Below are 27,715 nucleotides of genomic sequence, written 5' to 3' on the forward strand. Positions count from 1 at the left end.
TGGTAAGAATAATGAGACAGACCGGTTGGCATTGCTCGACTTCAAGGCCAAGATTAGTAAAGATCCTCTCGGGGTCATGAGCTCTTGGAATGACAGCATCCACTTTTGCCAATGGAAAGGTGTTTCCTGTGGTCGTCGACATCGAAGGGTCACTGTGTTGAACCTGCAATCTCAAAAACTGGCAGGCTTTATATCCCCAAATGTTGGAAATTTAAGTTTTTTGTGGAAGCTAAACCTTGAAAACAATAGCTTTTATAATAAAATTCCTCCAGAAATTGGCCGTTTGAATAGACTTGAAGTCTTGCTATTGAGCAATAACTCAATAAGTGGAACAATTCCAAGCAATTTATCCAGTTGTGCCAACCTCACATTGTTTAATGCGGCTGGTAATAATCTGGTTGGGGAAATCCCCACAAAGCTTGGCACTTTGTCAAAGCTCCGAATCTTTGCTATTCATAAAAATAGTTTGACAGGAATTATCCCACCTTCTTTTGGAAACCTATCATCTCTAGAAGGTTTTTGTGCAGCATATAATAACCTGGGTGGGAGTATCCCTGATTCTTTTGGCCAATTGACCAAACTTAAAATCTTTGCTGTGGGAGTATCCCTCTATACTTGGAAACCTTCAGAATTACAAATTTTGGATTTATCTCAAAACAATTTCATTGGGAACATTCCATCCTCTCTTGGAAATTTAACAAATTTGTTTGAGTTGTATTTAGGAGACAATAATCTTCAGGGAAGCATCCCTACAAGTCTAAGTCAATGCCAAAATTTGATATCCTTAGTGGTATCATATCCTCGCAAGTTATTGGTCTCTCATTTTCACCAAATAGCCTTGACTTGTCTGGCAACCAATTCACTGGTGTCCTTCCCATGGAAATAGGAAATTTGAAAAATTTAGAACATTTGGATATTTTTGAAAATATGTTGTCAGGTAAAATACCGGCAAGTCTTGCAAGTTGTGTAAAGCTAGAATTTCTTGCCATGAGAAGAAACTTTTTCCAAGGGGTTGTTCCTTCATCTTGGGAATCATTAAGAGGTCTTGAACATTTAGACTTTTCTAACAATAAATTTTCTGGCATGATTCCAAAATTTTTGGAGACCTTTGATTTCTTAAAATTATTGAATCTCTCGTACAACCATTTTGAGGGTGAGGTACCAACAAATGGAGTTTTCAAGAATGCAAGTGCGACTTTGATTAAGGGAAATGGTAAGCTTTGTGGGGGCATACCAAAGTTTCAACTTCCTAACTGTAGCAACAAAAAATCCATGAAGAGAAAGTTGACTCTTACATTGATGTTAATGCTTTTCAGGCTTATTGGAGCAAATTTGGTCCTATCATTTCAATTTCTTTGTTCTTTAAGAAAAAAAAGGAAAGAAGATACCTCAAGTGATTCCATAAATCTGATTATGAATGTGTCTTACCAAAGTCTCTTGAATGCTACTGATGGATCTCTTCTGCTAATTTAATTGGTGTGGGTAGTTTTGGGTCAGTGTATAAAGGTATTCTTGATCAGTATAAACATACTGTTGCTATCAAGGTGCTAAACTTAGGGTGCCATGGGGCTTCCAAAAGTTTCAAAGCTAAGTGTGAGGCTCTAAGAAATATTAGACACCGAAATCTTGTAAAGGTACTCACGGTGTGTTCAGGAGTTGACTATCAAGGTAATGATTTTAAGGCATTGGCATACGAGTTCATGGGAAATGGAAATCTAGATGAGTGGTTACATCCAACTCCAAGAAAAATTAATGAGGCACTTGAGAAACAAAGGAAGTTGAGTCTTCTTCAAAGATTGAATATTGCCATTGATGTTGCTAGTGCATTGGATTATCTTCATCATCATTGTGAAACACCAATTGTTCATTGTGATCTCAAGCCTAGCAATGTTCTTCTTGATGATGAAATGATTGGACATGTAAGTGACTTCGGGTTGGCAAGAATCCTTCATGATATCATCCACGATTCTTCTACTAATCAATCAAGCTCCATTGGGGTTAAAGGAACGGTTGGTTATACTCCTCCAGGTAAATATATTTTACATGTCTAAAATTTAACTCTTTTTCCTTTTCTCATATTTCCTACTATAGAAGAATAGAATGCTTATAACAAAATTTTCTAGATATCTTTTTCCCCCTTAATTTTTATTTTATCCCATTGAAAAACATGCTTTGAAACTCTTAGGATCTGTTTGGTATGTGTGTTTAAACAACCATTTTCAGTTTTTTTTTTAAAATACATGAGGGTGAAAAAGTGTGTGGAAATACGAATAATGTTATTTGAAAACGAAAAACATGTGTTTAAACTTGCATACCAAACGGGGCCTTAATATTTTTTATTTCCCTTTTTTTATGCTATGAAATTATGTTTACTACATTATATGTTACATGCAATTGCAGAGTATGGTATGGGAAACAAGGTATCAATATACGGTGATGTTTATAGTTATGGCATATTATTATTAGAGATGTTTACAGGAAAAAAGCCTATCGATAACAGTTTCCACGATAGCTTGAATCTTCATGACTTTGTCAAAGCAAATTTGCCAGAACGAATATTTGATATTATAGATCCTATTCTTCTCCCAAAAAGACAAGGAGGGATAAGGATGAATGACACTTGCAATGAGAATCGAAATGGGAGTCTCAAAATTCAAGAATGCTTGATTTTGATACTTGGAATTGGAATTGCTTGCTCCACAGAATATCCAAGAGAAAGGATGAATACTAGTGCTGTTGTAGTGGAGTTGAATTCAATTCGGCAAAACCTTCTAAGAACCTGGATGCGACAGGTATTTTTTTTTTTTTTTTATAAAATCTTTGGAAGATATAATTTGGTAATGTATTTACCACAGCACGTGATCAAACTTAAAAAGGCCACTCCAAATGTTTTAGGGAATATCTAGGGGATCATATTGCGATTTGAAATTTGCCTTCCATTTAATATTTCTTTTTATTGTATTAAACTGAGAAGATTGGAAGCTACTTCTATAATAATTAAACATATGACTTTTGTTCTTTAAATTGCTTGTTCCAATAAATAAAATAAAATAAAAATCCAAAATGGTCTAAAATTTATTTTCATTTGGTTGATTTCCACTACCGGAGGGATTAAGATCACAAGGAATTGGCTTATATCCTATTACTCTATACAGAGGTCTCTGAAATAAGCTTAAATTATAGCCACATGTATGGAATTTCTCACACAGACATTTAAAGACTACAAAGTTAAATAATTTGTTGTAAAAACATTCCTTTTTTATATTCTAGTTATCTTTCAAGTAAATGGGTTGCCAATTCCATACTAATTGAATGAGATGGCAAAAAAAATTTTATACTTAAATAACTAGGTTGTAGGTAATGAGTTAAAGAACGTCTTTTAAATTCTTTTTACGGTAGAAACAACTTCACTCCTTGCATAGTTTAAAAAGAATTTTGAAGCTTATTATTCTAATTAAAAATTTATCTTTCCTCACCATAGGTGCACAAGACCAATGATTAATTATGAAGGCCAACGCCTACCGTTTATTCTTATAAAAAAAAATAATAATAATAATTATGGAGGCCAACACTGCTTGAGAATTCAGCGCATTTGGTACCTATTGCTGCATTTGGAGGTAACATAATATACACTTTGTTCGTTCGTTGGGTGAGCTAATTTGAGTTTGGCGCCATCTTCAAGTGTATTTGTCGCTTTTTGGTATATTTGGAGGTAGATTGGGGTAATATGCATTTGGCTTTTTGTTTTTTACTTTTTTGGTTGTGCTATAATTTTTGTTTAACACTTGAGGCTTGAGAGAAGTCTCGTCAAGGAATATATATATAAAATTTGTGCGTTATTGTGTCTCTTATTCGTTCAACTTTTATTCATTCCATATTCATTCTTGTTTTTTTTTTTTTTTTTTAAACTTTTATTCGTTCCTATTATTTTTTCGTGAGTTCCCACTCAAATTTATAATAATTTTCAAACAAAATTTTATGTGGGAGAACTTCTAGATGTCCTTTTGCACAACAAACTAATATCAAAATTTTTGCTACCACAACACTTTATCCCTATGCTATTTAAAAATTAAGAAGATGATGCATGTTGGGGAGAGAACACCTTGGAGAGACTCTTTTGTTGAGAGATTAATACAATATATAAAGATTCCACTTAACCCTAGAGCTAAAACTTATGAATTTGGGTCCAATTATGTTATTTTAACCATCACCTCTTTATATATGGGCCACAAACAAGTCTTACTAGCTTCTTCTCCTTATGAGCTTTCTTCCACTTGTTCATCGTCCATGGGAACCCTGTGTCAACCACAAATGCTCATCCATGGACCTAGCCCACACGTTTATGTCCATCAAAACCTTACGCCATACTTGTGCAATGCTCACTTGTGTGTGTTCCAAGTATAGCACCTTCTCCCCAACTATAAAAGGGGCCCTTGTTAACCTTGTCACCTTGCTGTGCACTGGCCTCAGCTCTAACACCACTTGCTAAAGAGAGAACATCACGGGGAGACTCCTTTGTTGAGAGGTTAATGATATATAGGAACATCACTTAACTTAAAAACTTAAATTTAAGAGTTTGGATTCAAATATATTATTTTAACCACTCATTTTTATCATTATTATTTCCTTCTCAGATCTATAATAATTATCTTATGTGGGAGAACTTCTAGATGTCCTTTTGCGCAACAAACTAATACCAAAACTTCTACTACCACAACACTATCTTTGTGCTATTTAAAAATTAAGATAATGATGCATGTTGGGGAAAAAACATCTTGAGAAGACTCTTTTGTTGAGAGATTAATATAATATATAAGGATTCCACTTAACCTTAGGGTCTGTTTGGATACAAGTTATTTTGCTGAAAACTGAAAACTAAAAACACTGTAGCAAAATAATTTTTAAATGTGTGAATAGTGTCGTAGGACCCATTTTTAATATTTTTTTTCTAAATAAAATGGTTGTGGGACATGTGAACAGTGCATGAATAGTGCACAGGTGGAAAAGTCAAAAATCACGGCTAAAAAAAAAAAGAAAAAGAAGGAAACGTGAAAACTCAAAACGCAGACACAAGATAATTCCTATCCAAACAAACACTTACAGCTAAAATTTATGAACAAGTCTTACTATCTCCTCCTCTTTATGAGATTTCCTTTCACTAGCTCATTATCCATTGAAATTAACCACATGTCAATCCCGAACACTCATCCATGGAACTGGCCCACATGTTTATTTCCATTGAAACCTTATGCCACGCTTGTGTGATGCTCACTTATGTGTGTTCCAAGTATGCGCGCCTTGTCCCCAACTATGAAAGGGGCCCTATTAACCTTGTCACCTTGCTGTGCACTACCCTCAAGCCTCAGCTCTAACACCACTTGCTAGAGAGAGAGCAACTTGGGGAGACTCCTTTGTTGAGTGGTTAATGTAATATATGGAGACGCCACTTAACCCAAAAGGTTAAACTTAAGAGTTTTGATCTAATTATATTATTTTAACAACTCATTCATATTATTATTAATTAATGTAAGACTTTACTCACATATGTATACTCAACAATAATGTCTTTTGAGACAATATTAGAACAATGCTAACCAGTCCCAAAAATGGTTCTCACGCATAAAATTAAGGTATCTCTTGAAGCATCGTCATGTTTGAATTCTATTGGCAACCCCTTAACTTGGTTTTCTTCATTAAGGAATTTTCCTAACACAAAGGACTGGTTTTCCATAATGATCGAAGGCTAGAAATTCTAAACCCTCTTGACCCTTAATGGCTTAATTATGCAGCTTGCATGAACCAATCCTACGATGATGGGGAGTCAGGATTGGTTGACTTGGACCTCTAAGTTGTAAGCGTGCATGATTAATAGCTCCTAGAAAGCTAGAGCTGGTGAAAGTCATTGGTGTGGTGTGTGTTGCAAATGCAATCAAGACATTTCTTGTAAATCTGTGACGGACAAAGAAAGACTTTGGTGTAACAGGGACAGGACTTCTTGGTCAAGCAATAAGTGCTTTGGCTTCTTCCTCTAGGTTCACTATCACACCCTTGTGAAGCATTAGAGATATTTCCATGGAGAATCTTAGCCATTCCATCATTCCAACCCCGATAATACGCTAACGTCAAGACACCACATCATTTTTTTTGGTTGTGAATGAAAATTCCACAGGTCTCAATCTATTTCTAATTCAGCTGAAGTAATTAATTAATGTACATTTTTTTTTTTTGTTAAAATACAATTTTGTCCTTCAAAATTTTCCCGAGTGGTTAATTTAATTTGGTATTTAAAATTTGAATACTATCAATTTGTTCTCCATGTTTTCAAATGTGATCAGTACAATCCTTCTATTGACTACTGCCACCATCAAGTACATATATGACACAATTTTTGTTTAAGTTTTACTAACAACTTTATTTATTTATTCATTTATTGATGATCATGGACTCATGTGCAAGTTGGAAGGATTTTACCAAAACAATGTCACGTACAACGTCAAAAACTAATTGCCGAAACCCACAGATATATATCCAACATTAGTTCTGCCTTCGTCCTCCTTAGTTCTGTCTCTCCCATGCCTTTGATTCGTTTTGATGCCAGATCTAATTTTGTTGACGTATGGGACGAGAGGAAATTTATAATTTATGAGAAGTACCCCTTTCTGTCTTCATTTCCCTTGTCTTGGGTGTTCAAAAACCTTCTTGAGTTCTAATTTTGCTTTCCTTCCTTCCACTTTGCACAACAATGCCAGAATCTTGCATGTTTGTTGATTTAGACCTTCTAAAATAGATTGTTTAACCTAATATATTAGCCAAGTGATTACTTAAGTTAATTATGAGATCTAGGTTAAATACTGAAAGATCGTATCATGCATACAACAGAAAAGTAAATAACACACAGATATGATCATCCAGGAAAACCAATGAAACGAACTGTTTCAAGGTAAAAAGCTGGGGAGGATTTGACCTAGCCATCTTCAAGGTAAACAAATCCACTAATAGAGAATTGAAGTTTTTCCAATAAGATTTAACCTTAAATATATTGCTGCCTCCATAGTAACTTACTGTCATGATCACAGGCAAGCTTCGAATCCATAGACTATTTCTCTCTTGGGTTTGCAACAAACAAGCTCCCATGCATATGACTTGAGATCCCACTCAAAGGTTTCAGATTACCACTTGTTGATCTTGAAGCAACTAGATTCCACCAGTACCTAATTGTAGATCTTGTTCCGATAGACACTTGTAGAGTTAGAAGATACAAAACCTCGTAGATCTCACAGGAGTAACTCACAAGTCTTCCAAGAGTCTTCAAAATGTAGTTAGGGTTTTCATTTTATACTTAGGAATGTTAGACTGAAAACCTAAACTTTTTCGCGGGCTTGGACCTGATTTAAATTTTGCAGAAATTATTTTTCTGCGATTTTGGATTGGTTGAGCCTAATCTTTAATCGATCGAGCTTCACTCTGTGGTCTCTCTTTTCCTGTGCTTCGAAGGTGGCATCATGTGAACACTATTAACCTATCTCTGTTGCGACTTTTTAAGGGACTTGAAAGAGCCTCCTGTTGTTGAACCATCATTAGCTTATTTCTCCTATGGCACACTTCAGTCGTTCTTGTGGCTTGTTGTCGTCTTTAGGCTTGTCTTTCGATCCGGTCCGAATCTCTTGCTTTGGCCTTTGAGATCTCTACATTTGTCCATGTAATGTCCATGATCACGGTGGTAGCGGCAATACTTTTTCTTATTTCGGGCATTGGGTGAATTGCTCAGTGACTTCTGCCACCTAAGTTGATGGCCGTCCTTAATCTGCATTAAAACTTGGTCAATGGGCATTACCAAGGGTGTGAAATTTACCATTTTTTGAGTTTTATCGTCCCTCCGCTTGTTCCTGTCATGGCTGGATGAGTGATCTTTCCTTTCCCTCTTTTGCCTTTTTGGGTCATCTTGAGCACCTTCTTTGGTTGTTTGAGGTTCTGCCACCTTTATCACTATGAGAGCATCTCCTGTATTCATATGCTTTTGAGCCTTTATCAACAACTCTGTCATCGACGCTGTGGGACTTTTTGCAAGCGCCATTACGAATTCTTTGGACTTCAACCCAGCCTAGAACGATGTCAATTGTACCTTGTCTTCAGCCTTGTCCACTTCCAGCACCTCTCTGTTAAACTGCTTCACATACGATCTTGATGACTCCCTTTCTCCTTGTTTGATTGTCAACAAGTGATCTGCTGGTTTTTTTTGGCACTGCCCACTTACAAAGTGGCACACAAATATGCTACTTAGTTGGTCGAAGATGGAAGATTGTGCTAGCTTGCTAAACCATACTCAGACTGCTCCTTTAAGGGTGGTTGGGAAGGATCGGCACACTATTTCATCTGGGGTTTGTTGTAGGCTCAGAGTCTTCATGAAGGTAGTGATATGATCTAGCAGGTCTTTCAACCTGTCATATGACTCAAGTTGCGGGAGTTGAAACTTTGGTGGCAAAGGGCAATCTAGGACCTTTGGCGTGAACGGTGAGTCAGTCCTTACCATCCTGTTAGGGTTATATTTTATTGTAATTGACTAATCCTTTGACAAAATACACTTTGCTTGTAATTAATTGGGTAGATCTAAGATGGGTTTGATAGGCCAAAAACGAATTGACTCCTTGTGATTAATTAATTGATTAATTATCTAAATTTATTAATTAATCAAATTAACATGCAAAAGCATGGTAGCATAAACAAATCACCAATAAACTAACTATGCAACGGAAAATAAATAACACAGTGATTTGTTTACAAATAGGGAAAACGTAACAGCAAAAACCCCACTGGATGATTTTCAGGTCACCACTCTCGAAATTCTACTATTATTAAAAAAGCCGTTACAAGTAAAGGAATCCTAGTACCTTATACCAACCTACAGTTGAACCCTTACTCCAATACCCAATTAGACTTATTCTGTAGTGACAATTTCCCCTTTTGATGCACAGCTCCCAAGTACGTGACTAACCAATGTGCGGATCCCAGTACACGACTTCAATTACCAACTAGAGAAAGTTGTTAGCTGCAAAGTTCTTCTGTTCATTCTAACAATGAAAATCAAGAAGATGCTTGGTCACAAAACCCTACGGTGCACATACACAACAACTTTTTCACAAGAATGATGAATTAGGGCAAAACTTTTTCTCCGATTACAAATTGCTTGAACAAACTTTGCTCAACACTTGTGCAACTTGTGTATGCTTTGACGGCCCTTAAAATAATCCTTTTATATGTCTAGGGTTAGAAAAAAAAAAAGCCCAAAAACATAATCACGGATTAGAGTCAAAACAGAACTGGAATTCTATATTTCATAAAGCTCGACAGTTACCTGTCTGTTGAGATGCTGTTGAGCAGCTGTCGAGCCACGGGGCTAGAACATCTTGTTAAGATCGATGGATAGCTAGCTATCGAGCTTTAATGAATAGCACTTCTTCAGCTTGAATCTTGGACAGACTTACATGCTTCAACACTTGATCTTGAAACATAGTTTCTTGAAGTATTAAACACATCCTAGATCTATCCAAATACAAATAAAGTGCGTTTTATCAAAGGATATGCCAATTACATAAAATAGTGACATATGTTCCTAACAAGTGAATCACATATGTCCTAACAGGGTTTATTATTTCAAGAAACATGTTGTTCAAGTCAAGTGTTAAAGATATGAAGATTGGTCCAAGAAACAAGTGAAGAAAATCTGTTTATTAAGTCTTGACAGATAGCTTGACAGATGCTTGCTATTGAGATTTAATGTAAAACTCGATAGATAGCTCGACAGCAGCTTGATCTATTGAGATTTATGATTTTTAGTTTTCTAGATTTGAAATTCGACTCAGGCTTGAATATTTGTTTAAGGTTTCTTTTTTTACAACCTTAGATATAAATATAAGACTTATTTTAAAAGCCGTCACACATGGATACAGAGACCAAGAGACTTATTTTCTCTGTGTGGAGCTACTGCATTTGTACGCCATAAAGTTTTGTAACCAAGTGCTTCCTGATCTTTATTGTTGATGAAGTGAAGAATTTTGTAGCCAACAACATCTATTCAAGTTGCTGGAGTTAGTCATGTACTAGGATCTATGTAAAGGGTTAGTCATAGATTGGAGGTTTGTGCATCGAAAGGAAAGAATGCTATTATAAGATCAAGTCTAATTGGGTATTAAAGCAAAGGTTCAACTGTAAGTTGGTATTTTGGGATAGGCTAGGGTAGTTGGTAAGATTCGTTGTACTTGAAATTGCTTGATTGTTACTTAGTGGATTCTTGGGAGTGGTGACCTTAAAATCACCCCGTGAAGTTTTTGCCTCGCGAGGTTTTCCCCATTTGTGAACAAATCACCGTGCCAAATTATTTTCTGCTACACTTAGTATTTTGGCAATTTGTTGGTGTCGTCACATTTTGCATGCAAATTGAATTTAATTAATCAATTGGGTAATTGAATAAATAATTGGGGTCAAGCTATCTTAACCCAACATATCCCATCCAAATTCTTTGCTGTTTTCTCCTTCATAGCATTCTTGAGCTCGTCCACTTCCCTCTTCATGCTTCTTAGGAGGTTGTTGCTTGCCTCATCGGACCATTCTGTTCTCCTTGAGTCGTCCTTTCCTTGGCTACCTTCTGGGTCTTGTGCTTCATCTTCATTCCTGTCGTTCTCGATTCTTTTTGGTAAGCAATTTTCTTCCTGTTGCAACTGTTGTCTCATCTCTTGGTTTTGCTTTTTGAGTTCTTCTCATGGTTTTAAAAATCGGTATGGTGAAAGAACCGAAAAATGAGCTACTTACTGGTTTTACGAACCGATGACATCATAAATAATTTAATTATTATTTATTTAAATTATATAAATAATTAATAATTTTTTAATATACTAAAACTACCAAACCAATAGTAATAAATATGTTTCCTTTTAAAAAAAATACAAGTATATAAGTATATAACATCTTTTTAAAAAATTTAAAATAATAACATTACAAAACAATCATCCTTAACATAATAAACTTTCAACAAAACCAAATAAATAAGTTCATTAATCATTACATTTACATCCAAATGGCAATAACAAATAAGTTCATTACATCCAAATAGCAAATAAGTTTTGTAAGGTTGAATTTAATCAACCATCTTGTTGGCTTTATTACGTGCCAAATTTGCTTGTATTTCAGTAATTAGTAACCCTATATTTAGGTGGGATTCTTGTAAGGGTAGTGAGTGAGATAGTGTGAAGAAATGCTAAAGAGTGTGCAAGAAAAACAGGGACTCGCAACTAGATCTCGCGGGTGACTCGTGGCTACAAGCCGCCAGAAGCTGCACATGTGCCATGCATGCCAGAAGTTGAAGCGTCATGCCAGCTGGAGCACTCCAGGACAAAATAGGACAACTGGTAGTTCAGTTATCTCGCGGCTGGAACTTGCGACTCAGTCAAGTTGCGAGGCCAAGGCGTGAACCAGCCCTGTTTTAAAAAACCTGACTCTTCACATTCCATTCTTACCCTAGTATAAATTCCCCTTATACCCACGAAAGAAAGAGAGCTTCCAAAAAGAATTTTGAGAGAGAAACCCTAAAGAAAAAAAAAATTGATTCATCCATAATCTTCATTAAAAGACTCTTCAAATTCCTCAATTCTCTTCCTCTCCATTGTTAAATCCTTGAAAGGCTTATTACCAAAACATTTTCTCACCATATCCATTTCTGTGAGAGGGCTGTTTGGTGCTTTAGGATGTAGCTAAGAAGGAACCAATTTCACATTGGTTGATGCTATGGTCAAGTAGCGGAATTCGGGAAGCTAGAAAAAAAATAGGTTTGGCACAACCTCATTGGAGCAAGAAGCTTGGAGGGCTTAAGTACACTGGGTAGATTAGGCTTGGAGGGTCTATTTTGTTCATGTATCCCAATTACATTTTCTAGTGGATTACTTACTACTTGGAGGGCGATGAAGAGGTTTTACGCCGAGGGCTTCGGTTTCCTCTTCGATAACACATTGTGTGTTGTCCTTGTGTTTGTATCTCTCTTCCCTTAATCTTTGCCATTTAATTTATGCTGTGGATGTGATTTTATTTGGTTTAGATTGTTTATCAATTCTGTATTAAGCTTATTCATGTTCCGCACACTTATTGTTTGTCATAAAACTTGAATTGGTAATTCTGTTATTGGAGGTCTAAACATTCATAGTGTTTTATACACTATTTGAACTTTCAAGTTTTAAAGTTTCAAACAAACAACTACTAATCAAAAAACCCAGCACTTCAGATGTCAGAAATCACAACCTATATTAACATAAACAAAATTCTCAAAATGGTAGCAATGTAAAGTGAAAAACCATACCAAGTAAATTGCAACCTTTGGCTCTAAGGTCTAGAAATTTCTCCTGCAAACGAGAATTGAAGCATGGAAATGAGAAATTGAAGTGAAAAAAAGAAAAGAAAGGGAATACAATAATACGTGATCGGGCAAAGAGATGATGTAGTTATTGTTTGGGGCAGAGCGAGAAGGGTCGCAGCAGAGGAAGATGTCGGCACCGTTATGCTTAAGGGCGTGGGTGTGGGCATGCATGATATTTAGAGAGGCAGAGAGAGTGAGCTTGAGTTGAGTGAGAGTAAGGTAGAGAGGGTGAGGTAGAAAGGTGAGATAGGCGTGAAAGGTGTGAGAAGTGAAAAATGAGATGAGAGTGTGTGAGTGTTAGGACTTAGGGTTATTTTAGGGTTAAATGACGTAGTTTTAGGTGAGACAGGACAAAAAATGACCAACTGGTTAGTAACTGGTTCAACCATGCCAGTTTCTAGTTCTCAGGTTAAACCGGCTGGTTTTCACTATTTATCAATTTTTAAGCTATTTTCGGTTTTTTGCCATAATCGGACCGGATTGAACATCAGTTCTTGGTTGAACCAGTCAAACCAGCCGGTCTAGTTCGATTTTTTTAAAACCATAGTTCTTCTACACTGGCCGTGACAGCTTGGATCTGCAAGGCCAAGGCAGCTGACTCTAGTTGTGCACTAGATTCCATCTGGATGTCAACAAAGGTAGGGCAACGTTTCTGACCTTAGGACTTGAAAGAAAGGTGTTTCCCACAAACGGTGCCAAATTAATGAAGCCAAGTTCGTTGGTAGTTGTGATCGTCTAGATGGTTTCGGGGTTGCCTACAAGATGAGAAGAAAGTAAATCGGATTGGTCACCGGCGTGGTGCCAGCCAATAAACTTTCGATGACAAAGTCAGATGTAGAGAGAGAGAGCAATAGTTGAGTATCTGTGCTGATAGGTGTGAAAATTGTACCTTTGCCTTAGGTTGGATGCACTTAATATAGGCTACTATTTTTCTAGCCATTGGGGGACCATTAATGGTGGCTTAATTACTTGTCTTGGTAACACCTCTAGGGGTTAATTTTGAGATATGGAGACCTCTGAGCCATTGTCCTCTTTACTTTGTCCAATCGTAATGGCTTCTGCATTAAATGTCTCATTTATGGCCCATTCCTCATCCATTATCATGTTTGAACGAGAAAGATTTCCTAACTCATCATATATATATATATATATATATATACACACTTAAAAAAAAATCTAAAATGGTCTAAAATTTAATTTAATTTGGTTGATTTCCACTACCGGAGTGATCAAGATCACATGGAATTGGCTTATATCCTATTACTCTAGACAGAGGCATTTGAAATAAGCTTAAATTATAGCCACATGTATTGAATTTTTGACACAGACATGTAAAGACTACAAAGTTAAATAATTTGTTGTAGACATCTTGAATTTCAAATTTGTTGTAAAAACATTGCTTTTTTATATTCTAATTATCTTTCAAGTAAATGGATTGCCAATTCCATACTAATTGAATGAGATGGCAAAAAAAAAAAAATTACTTTCCTGCATTGTGAATTTTCTCAAAGGTATAAAAAAATTTGATACTTAAATAACTAAGTTGTAGGTAATGAGTTAAAGAACATCTTTTAAATTCTTTTTACAGTAGAAAAAACCTCACTCCTTGCATAGTTTAAAAAGAATTTTGAAGCTTATTATTCTAATTAAAAATTTATCTTCCCTTAGCATAGGTGTACAAGACCGATGATTAATTATAGAGGCCAACACCTGCCATTTATTCTCGGGAAAAAAAAAAAAAAAAAAAAAAAATTTATGAAGGCCAATACTACTTGAGAATTCGGGCGCATTTGGTGCCTATTGGCGTATTTGGAGGTAACTTGGGATAATATTTACTTTGTTCGTTCGTTTGGGTGAGCAAATTTTAGTTTGACACCATCTTCAAGGGTATTTGTCGCTTTTTGGTATATTTGGAGGTAGATTAGGGTAATATGCATTTTGCTTTTTGTTTTTTACTTTTTTGGTTGTGCTGTAATTTTTGTTTAACACTTGAGGCATTTATGGCTTGCGAGAAGTCTCGTTAAGGAATACATATATATATATATATATATATATATATGTATATACATAATTTGTGAGTTATTGTGTCTCTTATACGTTCAACTTTTATTCATTCCATATTCAATCCTATTATTTGTTAACTTTTATTGGTTCCTATTATTTGTTCGCGAGTTCCTTCTCAATTCTATAATAATTTTCAAAACCAATTTTATGTGGGAGAACTTCTAGATATCCTTTTGCACAACAAACTAATATCAAAATTTTTGCTACCACAACACTTTATTCCTATGCTATTTAAAAAATTAAGATGATGATGCATGTTGGGGGGAGAACACTTTGGGAAGACTCCTTTGTTAAGAGATTAATATAATATATAAAGAGTCCACTTAACCCTAGAGTTAAAACTTATGAATTTGGGTATTATTTTAACCATTACCTCTTTATATATGGGCCACGAACAAGTCCTACTAGCTTCTTCTCCTTATGAGCTTTCTTCCACTAGTTCATCATCCATGAGAACCATGTGTCAACCCCAAATGCTCATCTATGGACCTAGCCCACATGTTTATGTCCATCAAAACCTTACGCCACATTTGTGCGATGCTCACTTGTGTGTGTTCCAAGTATACGCACCTTGTCCCCAACTATAAAAGGGGTTCTTGTTAACCTTGCTGTGCATTTCCCTCAGCTCTAACACCACTCACTATAGAGAGAACATCACGGGGAGACTCCTTTGTTGAGAGGTTAATGATATATAGGAACATCACTTAACTTAACCACTCATTTTTATCATTATTATTTCCTTCTCAGATCTATAATAATTATCTTATGTGGGAGAACTTCTATAATAATTGATTCAAAACTTCTGCTACCACAACACTATCTTTGTGTTATTCAAAAATTAAGATAATGATGCATGCTGGGGAGAGAACATCTTGAGAAGACTCTTTTGTTGAGAGATTAATATAATATGTAAAGATTCCACCTAACCTCAGAGCTAAACTTATGAATTTGGGTCGAATTATGTTATTTTAACCATTATTTCTTTATGTATAGGTCACGAATAAGTCCTATTGGCTCTTTCTCGTTATGAGATTTTCTTTCACTAGCTCATTATTCATGGAAATTAACTACATGTCAACCCCACGCTCATCCATGGAACTGGTCCACAAGTCTTTTTCCATTGAAACCTTACGCCACGTTTGTGTGATGCTCACTTGTGTGTGTTCCAAGTATACACACCTTGTCCCCAATTATGAAAGGGACCCTTGTTAATCTTGTCACCTTGTTGTGCACTACCCTTAGCTCTAACACCACTTGCTAGAGAGTGAGCATCTTGGGGGGACTTCTTTGTTGAAGGGTTAATGTAATATATGGAAACGCCACTTAACCCAAAAGCTTAAATTTAAGAGTTTGGATCTAATTATATTATTTTAACCACTCATTCTTATAATTATTATTTAATGTAGGACTTCACTCCCATATGTATACCTAATAATAATGTCTTTTGAGACAATATTAGAATAATGCTAACCAGTCCCAAAAATGGTTCTTAGGCATAAAATTTAGGCATCTCCGGAAGCATCGTCATGTTCGAATTCTATTGGCAACCGCTTAACTTGGTTGTCTTCGTTAAGGAATTTTCCTGACACAAAGGACTAGTTTTCCATAATGAGCGAAGACTAGAAATTCTAAACCCTCTTGACCTTTAATGGCAATCAGGATTTGTTGACTTGGACCAGTAAGCTGTAAGCGTGTGTGATTAATAGCTCCTAGAAAGCTGGAGCTGGTGAAAGTCACTGGTGTGGTGTGTTATGCAATCAAGACATTTCTTGTAAATCTGTGGGGAACAAAGAAAGACTTAGTGTAACAAGGACAGGTCTTCTTGGTCATGCAGTAGGTGCTCTGGCTTCTTCCTCTAGGTTCACTATGACACCCTTGTGAAGCATTAGAGATATTTCCATGGAGAATCTTAACCATTCCATCATTCCAACCCTGATAATACGCTAACATCAAGATACCACATCTTTCCTTTTGGATGTGAATGAAAATTCCACAGGTCTCTATTCCTAATTCAGCTGAAGTAATTAATTAATGTCCCACCTTTTTTTTTTTTTTGGTTAAAATACAATTTAGTCCTTCAAAATTTTCCTGAGTGGTTAATTTAATTTGGTACTTAAAATTTTAATATTATCAATTTGTTCCCCATGTTTACAAATGTTATCAGTACAGTCCTTCTGTTAACTTCTGCCACCATTAAGTACATATATGACACCATTTTTGTGTAAATTTTACTAACAATTTTATTTATTCATTTATTGATGATCATAGACTCATGTGCAAGCTGGAAGCCTTTTACCAAAACAATGTCACTTACAACACCAAAAACTATTGGCCGAAACCCACATATATCCAACATTAAACATGAGAAATGTATTAAGAGTTAAAACTAACAGAAGGCAAAGGAAAATAAAATTACAGCATGCATATTATTAATGCTGTGGTGCGCATGCAAAACATTTGGCTTCTGTGTTATGAATCTTAGTTTTTTATGTAAGCTTCTACGTGTTTAATCTTTTCAAAATAGGTTTACACGCTGCTTGTTTGCCCAATTTCTTGGTATCGATGCCTTAGTTCTCCTTGATTCTGTCTCTCCCATGCCTTCGATTCGTTTTGACGCCAGTTCTAATTTTATTGACGTACGGGACGAGAGGAAATTTATAATTTATGAGAAGTACCCCCTTCTCTCTTCATTTCCCTTGTCTTGGGTGTTCAAAAATACAACCTTCTTGAGTTCTAATTTTGCTTTCTTTCCTTCCACTTTGCACAACAATGCCAGAATCTTGCAATCTTTAAGGATAGTAAGCATACAGTTCTTGCATGCATGGGAGCTTCAACTTTGGTGAGTCGTGGATGCATGGGTTGACCTCAAGTGATGCAACAACATTCTTTCCGGTAAAAGAGTGTAGTCGGTCTTTATGTCCTTCACAGAGCTCTATTTTGGTTTCATTGGGCCTATCCTTACAAATGGTTATAACCAAGCCCAATAGTTTTTTATTGTTAATGTCATAGATTTGTACAGTCATGTTGGAGTGAGGCCGGGCTAGTGTTGGTTTGCAGAATGAGGGGCTATGGGCTCATTTCAACCATGAGAGAGAGGGAGAGAGACAGAGATCCAGTTCAAAGATGATATTCAAAGTTCAAATCCTCATTTCCCAACAATGGGATTATAAAAGCAAACGAAAAAAAATTAGGAGATTTCTATTATTTGTTAGTGTTAATGTCGCAAACGCAATGCTTAATTTGTAAGATTTTTATATTAAACTGAGGGTGAAACTCTTTTTATTTATTTTTTTAATTTTTATTTCTTTTTTTAAGTTAGGGGAATAGAGGGAGTGGGGGTTGAATGAGCACTACCATTGAAGTAAGTGAAGGGCTATTCTATTTTACACCACTTTTTGGGGTTTGTTTAGAAATTGTGTGATGTTACTTCAAGCTATGATTTACTTAACTTGGGAATAAAATGTCTTGTAAAAAATCAAGACTCTCTCTCTCTAAATAGAAACTGAATTTCATTGATTGAAAAGATTACAATCCAACTAAACTCTAGTGAACTATGCCTATCCTTTTATATACAATCATGTACAAAAGAAAGAAAACAATAACTAACTCCCCTGATTTCAAGGAGAAAACTCTTATAAGTAAAAACTGCCTAGCTATGACACGTGTACATTAATATGTAACTACCATCCCACTTGGATACATTTCTTGTATGGAATGCATAATCTGATCATGAGGAGGGATTGACTCTATTACGTCTTCTAAGTCTTCATTCCCTAGGATTACATCCTGTTTTTCCTTTGACTCTCTAGTGCATTGTGCCCTGCATCCAATTGCAGTCTTCCCTGCTTTTGTGGTGCAACACAGGATGCACCCTGATGCTGCAATACACGTTGAGATGCACAGACCTGCTGCTTCCCCTGATACTGAGTGCTAATGACCTGCTTGGAAGCTTGTTGCTGTAAAAGGCACACATTTGACTTAGGATTCCTTTTAACATGTCATGTTCAAGCTTAATTAGGTGTTGTCATTAGGATTGCTCCTGTAAATTAATAGCTTTGAAGGTCACAAATTCCACCCCTTAGCTTTGATTGACTGTTTTTCTTTAAACGACCACCTGCAAGTGATATGACTATTAAAAATTGAATTCTTTATTTTTGCCCTTACAAATTTCTTAATATACTGAATATTTATGATCATGCGCCTTGCACGCGATCGGTAATTTTAATTGTCAACTAGGCTATATGTATAGACATGAAAAGAGTTTCTTGGAGTGGCACAGGATTCTAGCTCATAACTGTTACATATCTAAGTTTCCTCCGAATTTGATCAAGAAATATGATCAATGGGCTCACATTTTATTTTATGCTCTAACTAACACTAATGGTGCTTTTGGATTAAAGAGATGGGAGGGAAAGTAGAGTAGAGTTGGCTGGAAATTAATCTAATTTATGGCCGATTCTGCTCTATTTCAATTCCCTTTGCTCCCCTTCTCTCCTTCAATCCAAACAGGCCCTTAATTGTCTTGAGAGTTCAAAATTCATCCTATTCCTGACTTTTAAATTTGCTTAATCCTCCTCCACTTCACACACTAATGCCAGAACCTCGTCATCTTTAAGGATATACATGAAGCACGCCATTCTTGCATGAGAGCTCCAACTTTGGGTAGGCGTGGAGTTGTGAAAAATATTCTCGTAACATTAGTCATCGACTCATCGATATTGCTTCCACTTTGGTTAATAATAATAATTGTACGGCACCGAGATCCCTGGCCCATACGGGCCCTGGGCCCAGCCTCATGCCGTCCTTGGGCACAGGCCCATACAGGCCCTAGGCCCGGTCCTATGCCGGCCTTAGGCACGGGCCCATCAGAAAGGTCCAATTCTCCTGAGCCCTTCTTGAAGCTTCCTTGATAAACAAACAAGTGTAAGGTATTGGGATCCAAGTGGTGGTCGGACAAAAGTTCCCGGCCATGTATATAACCCGTCCCCGGGAAGGTGTGATTTGCACAGGAAACTGAATTGCCGAACATACTCGGGCAAGATGGAGCCAAGTTCCAAGATCATAAATGCCGCACCGCCCTCCCACCTGAACCTCCACTTTAATCAGAAAGTATTGGACCTTCAGTAGCACTAACGGTGGCTGTAATCATAATCTCCCCACTAACCTTGGCTATAAATAGAAGAAAGTTGGGAGAAGATTGGGGTTCAGAAAATTTGAGGGAAAAGAGTTAAGGAGTGAATATCCACAGGGCGTTGTTTTGAGTCTCTCTGCCGAGAACGACCCATAGTAGGAAATCTTCAAACCCACTACAAATAGATTGTGAGCCCAAAGTGATCTAAGGCCCATAGGTCTTATACTTGGTTCTTACAATAATCTATGCTTTACAGAGATTAAGATTTTCTTAAGAAAAAAAATCTAGGACCCACACACTTTGACATACTTTTGATATATGCCAATTGAAAAATAGATTTTTTTTTCCTATACTAAATATTACTTGTGGGTTTGTGCATAAGTAATATGATCCAATCACACATTTACAAATATGTAAATCGTTATAGTGTAAACAAATGCGTGTCGATAAAAGAGGTGTTTTCTTAAGATATTCTGAGAAAAAAAGGAGAAATACTTTTACATTGGATTCAATACTTTTTGTTTAAACCTCAAATTTCAAGGCCACGCCTAACTATGTTGAATTTATGGTGGGAGTTGGGAGGAATTTTGCTTTCATTAGAAAGAATTATTTGTAGAGGTGAGCTAAAAGTCATAGATTGAGATATGTATTGAAGCTAGTGCAATTGTTTAATTACCCCTCACAAAATTTTTTACTCTTTTACATTTTAACTTTGTCTAACTTTATTTTATTCAATAGTGAAGATTGAAAGTTTCTTTTTTCAACTCTTAATCTTAGCCACTAAGAGCTATTGCATTAGGTGCAATACTTATCTCAATCCAAAAATCACGAGCATATATATGTTTCAAATAGTGGTGATAATTATAGGAATAAAGTCATTTCCAAAATCTTTGGAACTATAATTAATGGGAGTCTTTTTTTTTTTTTTTTTTGGTTGATAATTCAACAATTATAAGGGGTTGGTGGAATTTGAAGATCTTTAGACTCAATTAATCTACGCTTTTAAAATTATTTTTATTCTTAACATATTTCAATTTTATATTGTAGATAGTGTTTTTTAATTTGTAAAAATTTATTTTTAATAATATCTACTAGAAAATATCTATCTATCTATCTTGAGAGAGAGAGAGAGAGAGAGAGAGAGAGAGAGAGAATCTTAAGTTGGATCTAATAAATAAATTTATTACAATAATTTTTTTATAATGGAAATTTTTAATGAAAATATCACAAATATACAAAACATTAATTAAAAAAGAGTTAGAAGATTGTAATATAATACAACAAAAGGATAATAATGAAAATAATCATAATAATATAGAAATAGCTAATACATTAATTTTTTTTTGAGGAAATAATACATTAATTATCTTGATTATGTAAAAATACTAGATTCTTTTCAAAAACCATAAGAATTTTGCTGATAATAATTGTTGATCAATACTTTTTTTTTTTAATCTTTTTTTCCCCAACTGAAAATGGGCTTGAAACCTCAAGTCCAAAATGGACTAGGCGAGGCCCATTTGGGTTGACAAATGGGCTTGCAAAAAACACGGTTCCAAACTAGGCCCCAATGCTTGACAAAGAAAAAGACCAGGGTCACGGAGCTATCCTTGGTCGGGTCTTCTTTGTCATGCCATAAGATATTTCTTGTAGGTCTGTGGTGGACTTTGTGAAACGAGGACAGGTCTTTTTCTTTGTATTATTTATTTTATGTGTGAAAAATAGGGATTGATTTAATATTTGAAAGCAAAGTATATCATGTAAGGCTTTGTGCAATCTAGTTGTGTTCAATCTGGATTATGATCAGACCAAAAATAAAATTGCTATGATTTTCAATGAGAGATTATCTGAGACTTAGTCCATGGAGCGGAGGTTTGGGTCAATAGGCTCAAGTTGGAAATTGTTGTTTCGGAGATTAGGAGGCTGTTTGGCACATCATTTTAAACACATATTTTCAGTTTTTAAACAACATTACACACATTTCTACACTTTTTTACCTACACGTATTTCTTAAAAAACTAAAAACTGTTATTTAAACATACATACCAAACGGGCCCTAGAGTTTTGTGTGTTGTTTTTTAGAAAGAAAAATGTGCTATTGTATCTTGTTTTTTTTTTTTTTTTCTGTGAATGGTGAGATTCCTCCTTGTAACTCTATGGACGTAGGCAAATTGTCAAACCACGTAAATATTGTCTTGTATTATTATTTTCTTTACCGTATATTTTTTCTCTATTTTTACATCTCACAAATTTGAAAATTTCGTGTATATTTTCTTTACGTATATCCAGTAGACACTTGTGGTTAGTGTCTATTTACAAAATGAACCATGGAGCAATGGAGTACTCTCTACCGAGGAGCGCATTTCTGCGAAAGGTCCCGCATATAATTACAAGAAACAAAAGATGGACATTGTGTCTATATTCTAAGTTGGCTGCTTTACTCCCTTTCTCTTTTTGCTAGTCCGTCTGCAACTGATTGCCTCGCGGTAGGTATGATGTTGACGGACAGGTCGTCTCTGTCATGCCATAACTACTATGCCTTCTTCCTTGCGATTCCTCGCAATCACACGCTGGTCGGCTGGTGTAGACTATGCAGTACTATTAGTGATGTCATATGTCACATGAATCACTCCATTTTCCAACCCTAATAATACGCTAACACTAGAACACCACATGTTTTGTGTGTAGTGTGAAAGAACTATATTCCACGGTCTAATAATTATACATCATCGTGCCAAGTAGTGGATAAATGTGACAAATTAGTAAAAAAAAAAAAAGGCAAGAAACAAATAGGGGATAAGGTAAAAAATAAATAGTGAAAAAAAAAATGACCAAATAAAAAACCAATGAAGAAAATTATGTGGAGTTGATTATTTTATTTTGGGCTGATGTGGAAACTGGGAGCTTCAACATTATATGAGGCTTTACCAATTTGCAGTAGAATGAACCCAATTCGAAGTAAACAATTTTCTATTGTTTGGTACTAATGTTATTGATGTGATGTTTACTCAAGATCTGCAATTGAGAAGGAGGGAGGGTCTCCTTTTGGGATGTTCTATTTTACACCGATTTTGGGGTTTGTTTAGAAACTGTGTGATGTTTAAGCTTTGGCTTACTCTACTTTTGAATAAAATGTCACGTTTTAGCTTAATTGGGTGTTGTCATTAGGATTGCTCATGTAAATTAATAGCTTCAAAGGTCACAAATTCAACCCTGGTTTGATTGACTGTTTGTTTTTATTGATCACCTCATATGACCATAAAAATTGAATTCTATTTTGTCCTTATAATCAGTTAATATTCTAAATGTTTATGACCAAGTGACTTGCATGTTTGACCGTTAATTTTAACCATCAATTAGGCTACAAGGTACATAGTCGGAAAAAATTTCTTGGACTGGCACTGGAAGTCAAGGGGCTCACAGTCCATAACACGACCCTGACTACTACTAGTACTTGAATATTATTCAGGAAAAAAAAAAGATGAAGGAATACTAGTAGAATTATATTACTTCCAAATTATTCTTAAAATTTTGGAGTGGGTCTGAAACATCACTATTCTTGCACTAATACTCTTTTTTCCCTAGCTATAAATTTGCTTCTTTTTGAGCTGCAAAGCAACCAAACACGCAGTTGTACCATTTCAAAGTCTAGTTAACCAACATTTTAGTTAAGCAAAAGCCTTTTCAACCACATTGAATGGGGCTTTGTTCACACCTGAGTTCCGCTCCATCATCTTCATCTTTTTCCATGCACACGTTTATTCTTCTCTGGTGCTTTGGCCTGTTTCTCACCTCTGTGGTTGGCGGGAATAATGAGACAGACCGGTTGGCACTGCTCGACTTCAAAGCCAAGATTAGTAAAAATCCTCTCGGGGTCATGAGCTCTTGGAATGATAGCATCCATTTTTGCCAATGGAAAGGTGTTTCTGTGGTCACCGACATCAAAGGGTCACTGCGTTGGACCTGCACTCTCAAAAACTGGTAGGCTCTATATCCCCGAATGTTGGAAATTTAAGTTTTTTGTGGAAGCTAAACCTTGAAAACAATAGCTTTTATAATGAAATTCCTCCAGAAATTGGCCGTTTGCACAGACTAGAAATCTTGCTATTGAACAATAACACAATAGGTGGAACAATTCCTAGCAATTTATCCAGTTGTGCCAAACTCAGGGTGTTTCATGTGGCTGTTAATAATCTGGTTGGAGAAATCCCCACAGAGCTTGGCACCTTGTCAAAGCTCCAAATCTTTGCTACTCATAAAAATGTTTTGACGGGAATTATCCCACCTTCTTTTGGAAACTTGTCATCTCTGGAAGGTTTTTGTGTAGCTTATAATAACCTGGGTGGGAGTATCCCTGATTCTTTTGGCCAATTGACCAAACTTAAAATCTTTGCTGTGGGTTCAAATAGGTTGTCTGGTACAATTCCTCCCTTATTCTTCAATATCTCTTCAATAACAAAGATTGATGTAGCAGTTAACCAAATCCAAGTGCATCTTCCATCGGACATAGGTATCACTCTACCAAATTTAGAAACAATTACCGTCAGCAAAAACCAGTTTATTGGATCTATCCCTATTTCAATATCTAGTGCCTCGAATTTACATATACTAAATTTGGCCAAGAATAAACTAACTGGAAAAGTTCCTTCTTTAGAGAAGCTAAATAGAATGAGGTTGTTTTCCGTTGCTGAAAACCAGCTTGGAAATGGAGGAGCAAATGACTTGAGTTTTCTCTGTTCTTTGTCAAATGCTACCAACCTAAGAGATTTGGAGATAAATACCAACAACTTTGGGGGGGAGTTGCCTAAATGTATTGGCAACATCTCAACTAGTCTTACCCTTTTCTATTTGAATAATAATAAAATATTTGGAAATATTCCTAGTGTTATAGGGAATCTAATCAACCTGGAGGATATAGAAATGTGGAATAATACATTTTTAGGTAATATCCCCTCTATACTTGGAAACCTTCAAAAATTACATTTTTTGGATTTATCTCAAAACAATTTCATTGGGAACATTCCATCCTCTCTTGGAAATTTAACAAATTTGTTGGAGTTGTATTTAGGAGACAATAATCTTCAGGGAAGCATCCCTTCAAGTCTAAGTCAATGCCAAAATTTGGTAACTTTTCATCTTCCCTATAACAATCTTAGCGGTATCATATCCTCGAAAGTTGTTGGTCTCTCATTTTCACTAAATAGCCTTGACTTGTCTGGCAACCAATTCACTGGTGTCCTTCCCATGGAAATAGGAAATTTGAAAAATTTAGAACATTTGGATATTTCTGAAAATATGTTGACTGGTAAAATACCGACAAGTCTTGCAAGTTGTGTAAAGCTAGAATTTCTAGCCATGAGAAGAAACTTTTTCCAAGGGTTTGTTCCTTCATCTTGGGAATCATTAAGAGGTCTTGAACATTTAGACCTTTCTAACAATAATTTTTCTGGCATGATTCCAAAATTTTTGGAGAGTTTTGATTTCTTAAAATTATTGAATCTCTCGTACAACCATTTTGATGGTGAGGTACCAACAAATGGAGTTTTCAAGAATGCAAGTGCAACTTCGATTAAGGGAAATGGTAAGCTTTGTGGGGGCATGCCAAACTTTCAACTTCCTAATTGCAACAACAAAAAATCCAAGAAGAGAAAGTTGACTCTTACATTGATGTTAATACTTTTCGGGCTTATTGGAGCAAATTTGGTCCTATCATTTCAATTTCTTTGTTCTTTAAGAAAAAAAAGGAAAGAAAATACCTCAAGTGATTCTATAAATTTGCTTATGAATGTGTCTTACCAAAGTCTCTTTAATGCTACTGATGGATTCTCTTCTTCTAATTTAATTGGTGTGGGTAGTTTCGGGTCAGTGTATAAAGGTATTCTTGATCAGTATAAACATGCTGTTGCTATCAAGGTGCTGAACTTAGGGTGCCATGGAGCTTCCAAAAGTTTCAAAGCTGAGTGTGAGGCTCTAAGAAACATTAGACACCGAAATCTTGTAAAGGTGCTCACAGTATGTTCAGGTTTTGACCATCAAGGTCATGATTTTAAGGCATTGGCATACAAGTTCATGGGAAATGGCAATCTAGATGAGTGGTTACATCCAACTCCAAGAAAAATTAATGAGGCACTTGAGAAACAAAGGAAGTTGAGTCTTCTTCAAAGATTGAATATTGCCATTGATGTTGCTAGTGCATTGGATTATCTTCATCATCATTGTGAAACACCAATTGTTCATTGTGACCTCAAGCCTAGCAATGTTCTTCTTGATGATGAAATGATTGGACATGTAAGTGACTTCGGGTTGGCAAGAATCCTTCATGATATCGTCCACGATTCTTCTACCAATCAATCAAGCTCCATTGGGGTTAAAGGAACGGTTGGTTATACTCCTCCAGGTAAATATATTTTACATTTCTAAAATTTAACTCCTTTTTCTTTTCCCATATTTCCTACTATTGAAGATAGAATGCTTATATCAAAATTTTCTAAATATCTTTTTCCCCCTTAATTTTTATTTTATCCCATTGAAAAACATGCTTTGAAACTCTTAATATTTTTTATTTCCCTTCTTTTTATGCTATGAAAGTATGTTTACTACCATATATGTTACATGCAATTGCAGAGTATGGTATGGGAAACAAGGTGTCAATATACGATGATGTTTATAGTTATGGCATGTTATTATTAGAGATGTTTACAGGAAAAAAGCCTATCGATAACAGTTTCCACGATAGCTTAAATCTTCATGACTTTGTCAAAGCAAATTTGCCAGAACGAATATTTGATATTATAGATCCTATTCTTCTCCCAAAAAGACAAGAGGGAGGGAGAAGGACGAATGACACTTGCAATGAGAATCGAAATGGGAGTCTAAAAATTCAAGAATGCTTGATTTTGATACTTGGAATTGGAATTGCTTGCTCCAAAGAATATCCAAGAGAAAGGATGAACATCAGTGCTGTTGTAGTCGAGTTGCATTCAATTCGGCAAAACCTTCTTAGAACCTGTATACGACAGGTAATTTTTTATTTATAAAATCTTTGGAAGATATAATTTGGTAATGTATTTACCACATCACGTGATCAAACTTAAAAAGGCCACTCCAAATGTTTTAGGGAAGAGGGAATCATATTGTGATTTGAAATATGCCTTCGTGTTAATATTTCTTTTTATTGTATTAAACTGAGAATATTGGAAACTACTTCTATAATAATTAAACATGTGACTTTTGTTCTTTATATTGTTTGTTCCAATAAAAAAAAAAAAAAAAAAATCCAAAATGGTCTAAAATTTAATTTAATTTGGTTGATTTCCACTACCGGAGTGATCAAGATCACAAGGACGTTGCTTAGATCCTATTACTCTAGACAGAGGTCTCTGAAATAAGCTTAAATTATAGCCACATGTATTGAATTTCTGACACAGACATTTAAAGACTACAAAGTTAAATAATTTGTTGTAGAAATCTTGAATTTCAAATTTGTTGTAAAAACATTGCTTTTTTTTATTTTTTATGTTCTAGTTATCTTTCAAGTAAATGGATTGCCAATTCCATACTAATTGAATGAGATGGCAAAAAAAATTAACTTTCCTGCATTGTGAATTTTCTCAAAGATATAGAAAAATTTGATACTTAAATAATTAGATTGTAGGTAATGAGTTAAAGAACATCTTTTAAATTCTTTTTACAGTAGAAAAAACCTCACTCCTTGCATAGTTTAAAAAGAATTTTGAAGCTTATTATTCTAATTAAAAATTTATCTTTCATCATCATAGGTTCACAAGACCGATGATTAATTATGAAGGCCAACACTACCTGTCGTGTATTCTTAAAAAAAGATTATGGAGGCCAACACTGCTTGAGAATTCAGGCACATTTGGTGCCTATTGGCGCATTTGGAGGTAACTTGGGATAATATACACTTTGTTCGTTCGTTTGGGTGAGCTAATTTGAGTTTGGCACTATCTTCTAAGTGTATTTGTCGCTTTTTGGTATATTTGGAGGTAGATTGGGCTAATATGCATTTGGCTTTTTGTTTTTACTTTTTTGGTTGTGCTGTAATTTTTGTTTAACACTTGAGGCTTGAGAGAAGTCTCGTCAAGGAATATATATATAAA

The 27,715-nt window shown here is 35.5% G+C and overlaps 1 protein-coding gene across 1 annotated transcript; it reads left to right on the plus strand.

Moving 5' to 3' along the window:
* On the plus strand, positions 1-27,715 carry LOC115986768 (LRR receptor-like serine/threonine-protein kinase EFR). Its single transcript, XM_031110047.1, has 4 exons — positions 1-576; positions 23,972-25,992; positions 26,220-26,614; positions 27,374-27,715. Exons 1-4 carry the CDS (start codon positions 77-79, stop codon positions 27,392-27,394), a joined length of 2,937 nt encoding a protein of 978 aa, XP_030965907.1. The 5' UTR covers positions 1-76; the 3' UTR covers positions 27,395-27,715.

This window comes from Quercus lobata, chromosome 4 (assembly GCF_001633185.2).
Source record: "Quercus lobata isolate SW786 chromosome 4, ValleyOak3.0 Primary Assembly, whole genome shotgun sequence".
In the NCBI taxonomy this organism is placed as follows: Eukaryota; Viridiplantae; Streptophyta; class Magnoliopsida; order Fagales; family Fagaceae; genus Quercus; species Quercus lobata.